General features: G+C 40.8%; 1 protein-coding gene across 2 annotated transcripts in view; it reads right to left on the minus strand.

Moving 5' to 3' along the window:
• Positions 1–8,421, minus strand: part of NAV3 (neuron navigator 3) — a 269,901-nt gene that overhangs the window by 113,995 nt on the left and 147,485 nt on the right. For both annotated transcript variants that reach the window (XM_018572850.1, XM_018572842.1), the window contains exons 10-11: positions 7,982–8,090; positions 3,104–3,487 (exon numbers count right to left, since the gene is read on the minus strand). In XM_018572850.1, coding sequence (XP_018428352.1) covers positions 3,104–3,487; positions 7,982–8,090 — 493 coding nt within the window. The remainder of the gene's footprint in view (positions 1–3,103; positions 3,488–7,981; positions 8,091–8,421) is intronic.

An 8,421-nucleotide genomic window follows, 5' to 3' on the forward strand; every position in this document is an offset into this window, starting at 1 on the left:
ATGGCTTGTTTCCATACACAATATAATTGACATAAAGTGACAAAGTGAAATACTTTATATTTATTAGATATTTATTGTGGCTTTATGGAGCATGATCATTTTTCTCCTATGGCATCTTCCTCAAATTGTATATATGTCCCAAACTATTTTTGGGAAGAATTAAAACATCTGGATTTTATGGGTGTCTGTATTCCTACTGAGGAGATTCACTCTCATTATTGGACACGGTGATCATTCTCTCCAACATTTTGTATTGTCACATTAACAAGTGAGGGGAAATCTTCCAATGGGTAGACCTGTTTTGGTGACAACTGTCTATGAGGGAATATTCGTTCACTTTGGAGAGGTCTCCTCTTACTTCCTGTCCTCTGGGACAGGAAGTGAGAGGAAAACTTCCTGATAATACACAGACAGAAAAAAAAGGGGGATCTAGACTAATTCTTAGGGCCCCTTCACACCAGGTGTGTTGAGCTGCATTGATGCAGGGACACTTTGCTGTCTACTGTATGTGCCTCATTCACACCACAGTAGTGTGTGTAAAATGTAACATGTTTATCAAAAAAGTTAGTAATTTTAGCTTTGATGTGGTCTGTATAGAAAACCACATTTAATAATATAGTTCAATGCACAATAAAACACAGTACAACACGCATGTCCATGCACTTAACTGCGCATTGTGTTTTCTGTTTTTATGTGTGGTGAGAATGAGCCCAAACTCTATCCAAAACTAAAAACAATTTGAATTTACATACATAATAACTAGACAATAACCAAACATCTACCCTGTTTCCCCGAAAATAAGACCTACACCGAAAATAAAACCTAGTACTATTTTTAGGAATTGCTAAAATATAAGACCTACCCTGAAAATAAGACCTAGTTGTGACCATTTCAAGGGCCGGTGGTGGCAAAAGGGGGAACTTGAAGAGCCGCGGTCGAGAATCAGTGGTGCCAACGAAGCCAGCGCTAGAGGGAGCGAGGGGGCACTGGAGGGAGCAGAGCCGCATAAGCCGTTGCTTCCTCTATAGCTCCTTCTCCTGTCACAGGCGGAGTGATACCAAATGCACTCCACCTGTGAGGAATCGATAGTGAAAGTGTGCTTCGCTCATTCTGGCCAGCGATTGGTTAGAAAATTGCTCTCGGAAAGGTACGACACCCCTGATTGCCCTGATCACCATATTTTTGTACATGAATAAGTGTGGAATGTTGTACATAAAAAAAAAAAAAGACCTACCCCAAAAATAAGACCTAGTGTGTTTTTTTGAGCGCAAAAAATATAAGACAGTGTCTTATTTTCGGGGAAACACGGTATATTCAATAAATCTGTGTTTTAATGGCAGAGCAAACATCTTGGGCACAGTGCTGGTGATCTATAGGGAATTTTGGTTCGAGAAGCTGCTTTAGCACCAGTACTACCGCAGCTTGATCAATCATAGCCAGTTTAATAAACAGCGTTCCAATGACCATTGGTCATCAGCAACAAGACCCTGGCTAATTCAATCTATCTGTACTCTCCAATACAATACACTTTACATTGTTTAACTTTAAATATATTTATTCCATAACGAATACAGTCTAAACATTTACATGGACATTTTGATGAATGTGCCATTAGGTCAGAGTTAGTGTTATGCAAATAATGAAACAAAGCTCAGTGGAATTAAAGCTAATTTTTTTAGAATCCAAATCCTCTGTTTATCATGTTAAAACAGCTAGGAAAATGCTTTAATTAGGTGATAATATAAATAAGTTAAGGGATTAAAAAATGGAATAAGAGCCAATAAGGAATTGCAAATGAAAGAGGATGAACATTTAAAGCAAGATAAATCCCCTTTACCGAGCTAAGAAGTTGTCAGAAAATTATCAAGGAAATTTACTGTGATGCCAGAAAACGTAAGTATGAAACATTTCCATGGTGTCTGGGGAAATATTAAAGTGAAGGGAGATTAACATAGCATCATTCCATTCCAGATTCATAGCTTGAAAGAAACCATTCAATATGAAACATTTTGCAAATGCATGTTCAAATAGTAATAATTACTTGTGTCAGCAACTAAAAATTATGGTCTTTTCCTCACATTTTACAGTTTTGCAACTGCATACATAAATAACTTTTACAAGGATTTGAAGAATGGAAAGAGTAGCTGTTTTCCTATGGATGAAAGGGCTAGGGACCAGTCATGACCAAGTAGAAAATTAAATCTAGATGCCACTTTACCTACCATTATGTTTTGCACTGTGGTAGGAAAACAGATTGTATTCCAAGTTGGAATTGAACCTAGAATAATTTTAATGCAAGGCAGTAGCGTGAAACACTTGTTCTCAATGATGTCCATATATGACCCACAAACCCCAATTTGTTTGAAATACAGGGTAATTTTTGTAGTGTGTATAAAGCCAAAAATTAATTTTGAGTTTTGGATAGAGTGAGCATTAGATACCCTGTCATGTGTTTATGGCTGTCGGTGCCCCCTCTAGGGAGAGATTAACTTTTTATTTGTTCAAGTGGACAGTGGTTAGTTATCAGGACAAAGCCTCCAATGGGGACACCCGTTTCAGTGACAACTGTTTAAGAGGGGAGAGTTTTCCGCTGTCTGTTCTGTAAAGAACAGGAGTGAAAGGAAGAGAAATCTCCCCAATGGGATGCACATGGCAAAAAAATAACAAGGATTTAAACCATTACTTTATTAAAAATTAAATTAAAACTTTTGGCTTTAGATATACTCTAAGTTTACAAAGGTACACTTGTGCTTAAGTCTGTAGTCTAGTTTCATTTTTAATCTGAAACTTTTGACTTTTGGCAATAAATATGGAAGGACTCAAATGTATATGATTTATTTTAAATACCACATATAAGAGTCCTGTAAGAAACAGATATTCCCCGAAGCTGTCTCTGCCTTTCAACTCAAATTCTTACTAAATTATTTAATTTAGGGCAAACAAAATGATTTTGCAGAACACATGCACAGAATTCATATTAATGCAACATAAACAAATTGATAGTACAAGCTATGACATCTTTAATATGCTGTCTGTAGCATGATATAATATGTAAATATTTTTATAATTGATTGCTATGCATAGAATTATACGAGTCACTCACCCACTATTTATGTCATCGGTTCTCAAGCTTTTTCCAAGTATGTCACCATCACTCATATAGCCTCCCACATCCACTTCCGAGGACATGTCCAGATCATGATTTCCCTTCTCACAAATCTCTACTTGTGATAGGTTTGCAAGGCGAGAAACAGCAGCACGTCGAAGAGGGGTGGTATACATGAACCGTGATGGGTCAGTATGGATAAGGCGTCCAGCGTTACTTCGAGGGAAAGCACCAACAAAAGAGGGGGCATCACCTGCCTGAAGCCTTGGGCTAGACTGTCCAAGTCTCCATGTAACTGCAGATGATCGACTTGGCAAACTTGGCAAACTTCTTCCACTCACTTCAGTTGTTACCGTACTATCAAATGTTGTCTCAAGTGTACTGTTGGATAGGAAAGGGAGAGGAAATATAATAAAATACAGTATGAATAATACTGTGTGCTATAATATGTTTGCCCCAAAAACCAAAACCAAAACAATGTTACTAAGGGCAATGATAGATAGATAGATAGATAGATAGATAGATAGATAGATAGATAGATAGATAGATAGATAGATAGATAGATAGATAGATAGATAGATAGATAGAAGTTTGCACACAAAAGTTTTTATTTTATTTTATTTACAGGCCTGCATCATAGGGTTATAACAAGCAGGAACTTACAGGCACAGAAGTTATTTCTTTTATCTTTTTTTATCTTTTTGCAGCATTAGCAGAAGGAGCAAGTGGATAGCATGCTGCCTGACATAAATAGAAAATTAATAAATGTGATTACATATTGAAAGAGTACGTGTACGTAGTGGCAATGGTGGTTAGGTAGCACTCACTGATGGTGATGGATCCATTTCTTCGTATCAGAGATGGTATTAAACAAAGGTTGCTGAAAACTCACTTTTCCAGGACTGACTAATTTTAGTGGTTAATCTTTCCATGTCTGTAGCGGACTGTGCATATTCTAGGGAAGATTGTGCAGCTAAGATTCATACAGCCATGCCTTAGCTTATCTGAAATTGGGGGCCAGTCCAAGCATGGTCTAATCATTTTTTAGGATGCTTCTAACAATCATTCTAATTAGGTCCCTCAAAATTGCTGTAAAAAAAATCTCAACATTGTGATTAATGGGGATTAAAGTAAACTTTAATCATTCCCACCAAGGCTCTGTCCTTGGACCCCTTCTCTTCTCTATCTACACCTCCTCCCTTGGTCAGTTAATAACCTCACATGGCTTCAAGTACTATCTCTATGCCAATGACATTCAAATATATCTTTCTACTCCACAACTCACCCCTCAGTGTCCTAGCGTGTCACTAATCTACTAAGTGACATATCCGTCTGGATGTCACAACATTTCTTATAATCAATCTTTCAAAAACTGAGCTCATGATATTTCCTCCTGCCCGTGCACCTTCCCCCAACTTTTCCCTTGGGATTGAACACAACTATCCATCCCTCCCCCCATGCCAAGGTGCTAGGTGTCATCCTGGACTCAGACTTCACCTTTCTGCCCCACATCCAAATCCTGCCGCATTCACATTCGTAACACCTCCAAAATATGCCCCTTCTTAAGCAATGAAACCGCAAAGCTACTCATCCACTCACTTGTTATATCTCGTCTTGACTATTGCAACTCTCTCCTCATTGGCTTACCTCTACACAGGCTATCCCCCCTTCAGTCAATCATGAATGCTGCTGCTAGACTCATCCACCTAACCAACCACTCAGTGTCTGCAACCCCCCTCTGTCAATCCCTGCACTGGCTTCCAATAGCCCAAAGGATAAAATTCTAAATATTAACAACCACTTACAAAGCTATCCACAACTCTGCCCCCGGATATATCTCCAACCTTGTCTCAAAGTATCACCCTAACCGCCCCTTCCGCTCTTCCAAAGACCCCTGCTTTCCAGTTCCCTTGTCAACTCCTCCCATGCTCACCTTCAGGACTTCTTTAGAGTCTCTCCCATCCTCTGGAACTATTTACCCTAACCTGTCCATCTATCTCCTACTCTGACTACTTTTAGGCAATCCCTAAAGACTCATCTGTTCAGGGAAGGCTATCCCACCCCAAACTAACCACTCAATCAATAGGTTCTCAAACAATATATCCACATACAGCTACCTCCTCATGTATCACTTGCCCCTCCCTTTTAGATTGTAAGCCCTCACGGGCAGGGCCCTCCATACCATCTTGTCTTGAATTGTATTGTAATTGTAAAAGAAAAGAGTAGAGTGACAGAGAGACATGCTTATCAGTCTACTGCGTCTCCTTTTACTGCCCAGTCACAGGTTGAGGTAGGCAGGCCCGGCGCTACCGCAAGGCAAGTCAGGCGGCCGCCTAAGGGCGCTGCAGGGTGAGGGCAAAAATTTAACTTTGCCTGTGTTGGCAAAAATCCTAGCACCGGCCCTGGAGGTAGGGACAAGACCTGAGTGTTTTCCTGAACTATAGCAAATAAAAATCAAGTCTCCTGCCATGCCAGACAGGGCTGTGCTGTGTGTCAGAGCTGTGTAAATCTAACGACTGGATAGACAGAAATAAAAAACCTTTGGAAGGGAAAGGAACTTCATTATATAGTATCCTTTTCATCTGTGTGTTTAGCTGTTTGGCTGGAGTTCAGCTTTAATAAGTATCATGCCTTTAGAAGCTGTATCTTATAGAACCAATAATTGTTCAGGATTAAAAAACAAAATAAAAACAATAAAACATAAATAACCATGTAAGTAGATCTGAAGGAGACCTATGCAAAACCCCTAAGCCCTGCACTGAAAATACCTGGATTGAAATCCAACCAATCTTCATCCCCTACATTAACTATCCCAGATATGTAAGAAGGAAGCAAAAGGAGCGCCTCCATGCAGGGAGACGTCTGGGTTGCATTCCAGCGCGTTCCAGAGGCCGAATGCTCTGGAACACACTCTCTGTGGTGTGAACCGGCCCATATATGAGGACTGTGTACACAACTACTTTTGACTGTAAATAGCAAAAGTAGATAGAGGACTATAAGAGGTCATGCACTGCACCGTGGGGATCCTACCAGACGTCACCAGGAACTAAAAGTAGTTTTCCTGACAAGTACCACGGCAGCATAGGATTGGGTGTATCTGCCCCAACTTCAACCTCATAGGACCCCACTCCTATAAATATTACGCTGATCCAGGCCATGCATTTCTTTCTTGTCCTACTCATGGGACCCAACAAGATGTGCTTTGCTAGCACTTCCTCTAAGCTTGCTGAGATAAAGTTGCAGCTGTCCACCTGTTGTTGCTATGGTCTAGGACAGTGGTTCTCAACCTTTCTAGAGCCGGGACCCCTTGGTAACATTTGCCAAGTAGTGGTGACCCCCAAAGGTAAAATTTAGGAAAGACGCTGCTGCTGCAGCGACATCTGGTGGCGTGGCGGGAGAACTGACACTGCTGCGCTAGGAGAGGGCTGAGGAGGACTCTCACCTAGCACAGCAGAAATCACAAAGCGACCCGCAGGTTGAGAACCGCTGTTGTAACAGCTAAAATGGCAAACCATATAACACAAGCCGAGGGTGTCAGCTTTTATTATTAATAATAATGATGATAATACCTAGATGGGGACCTGATGGAGAACTGCAGGTCCCCCTCTGCTGATTGACAGCAGCAGTGGGCGGCTGCAATAGCTAGTTTGCTATTGCAAAGTGAAATAGCCAATAGGAATCTAGCTATGCATTCCGGGGCTCCGATGTCAGAAATAAATAAAAAAAACGATTGCAGCGAAAGGTTTACTCTGCTTGATCGAGCAGATTAAACCTTTCTGGGAGAAAGTGTTTCTCTCCCGGGCAGCCGGGAGCCGCTGTCTAATAGCGGGAGACTCCCGGCGACCCCTGGCAAATTGTAATTCGACCCCCGAAGGGGTCCCGACCCACAGGTTGAGAACCGCTGGTCTAGGACAAGGGTACCAAAACTTTGTCTCCCAGCTGTGGTGAAATTACAAATCCCATCATGCCTCTGCCTCTGGAAGTCATACATTTGGCTGTTTGAGTCTTGTAATGCCTAATAAAATGAAAGCTTAATTTTACAAACTGTGACACTTATTTTCAGTACAGACATTCCTCACTTACCAACGTACCTGCTTTGCGACCACTCGCACTTACGACGAACCGCCGATCGAACTCCGACCTTGCGCGTCAGCGCGACGTGTCGCCGGCGGAAGTGATGTCCTCCGATCTTCACTGCGGGTCCCGGTAAGTATTTTCATTGCCCGATGTACAGTACACTGTTCGGTACTGTACATCTGCAACGCTATACAGTACTGTACTAATGCAGTACAGTACTGTATAGAGTTCCTCACTTAACGACCAATTCGTTTAATGACCTGGCCGTAGGAACTCGAAACTCGGTCGTTAAGTGAGGAATACCTGTATATGAGATTTGTTAAGCACCACAAAGTAGCTTCAGATTATCTTAGATCCCTTGTTACTGAATCAAGTAAGTTAAAAGGCATGAAACCTTTGTAAAAACCCTAAATTACTGATTAGCATGCATTAGAAGGAGAGAGAAATATGAAGGTTGCCATTGCTAACTTATCTTTCTTAAAATGCTAGTTGCCTGGCTGGTTTTCTGACTTCAAAGTGTTTTCTATCACTGACCTGGAACAATTGCTTAGATGAGATTTTGAGTTTGCTTGATGTATATTTGTTCCAGGTCAGTGGGTATAAAAGTACAGAAACCACATGGATTATAAATTCCAGCCAGGCAACTAGAATATTCAGAAGCAGGTTAGAAAAAGCAGTCTAGATACATATCTCCATCACCGTCAGTTTCTTTTAACAATTCATTAAATTAGTTGACTTTGGTTTCCACATACAACAAATAATATGTAAAGCTTTAACATATGGACCAGACCTACATACCTGTGACTTATCTGAGTCCCCCGTAAACTTGACATGGTTTCTTCCAGATTTTGCCTAAGATCTGCTATATTCTTTACTGTTCTCATTCTCCGGGTTTCTGGATCTTCACCTGCAACATGTAAAAAAGATACTGAAACTGATGTTATTTCAATGAAGGCACACATATCTGTCATGTCATGAGAACAATAAACACTGTCATTACTGCCCTCCTTCTAAAAATCTTAGTTGCTTGGCTATCATGCAATAGCTTTAGCTTCACTATTTTCTCAGTCACTGAGCTGGAAGACATACAGAGGTAAGTTCTTCTGACTTTCATTTACTGTATACTTGTAATGGGTCGATGACATTTGTATACTTTAAAGGCTTGTTCAGACCAACAGCTTTGCTCAATCGCAAGGCTGCTAGTATGCACGTGACCATACAGTGTCAATGCGCTTGAA

This window comes from Nanorana parkeri, unplaced genomic scaffold, assembly GCF_000935625.1.
Source record: "Nanorana parkeri isolate BGI_ZX_2015 unplaced genomic scaffold, ASM93562v1 scaffold45, whole genome shotgun sequence".
Lineage (NCBI taxonomy): Eukaryota > Metazoa > Chordata > Amphibia > Anura > Dicroglossidae > Nanorana > Nanorana parkeri.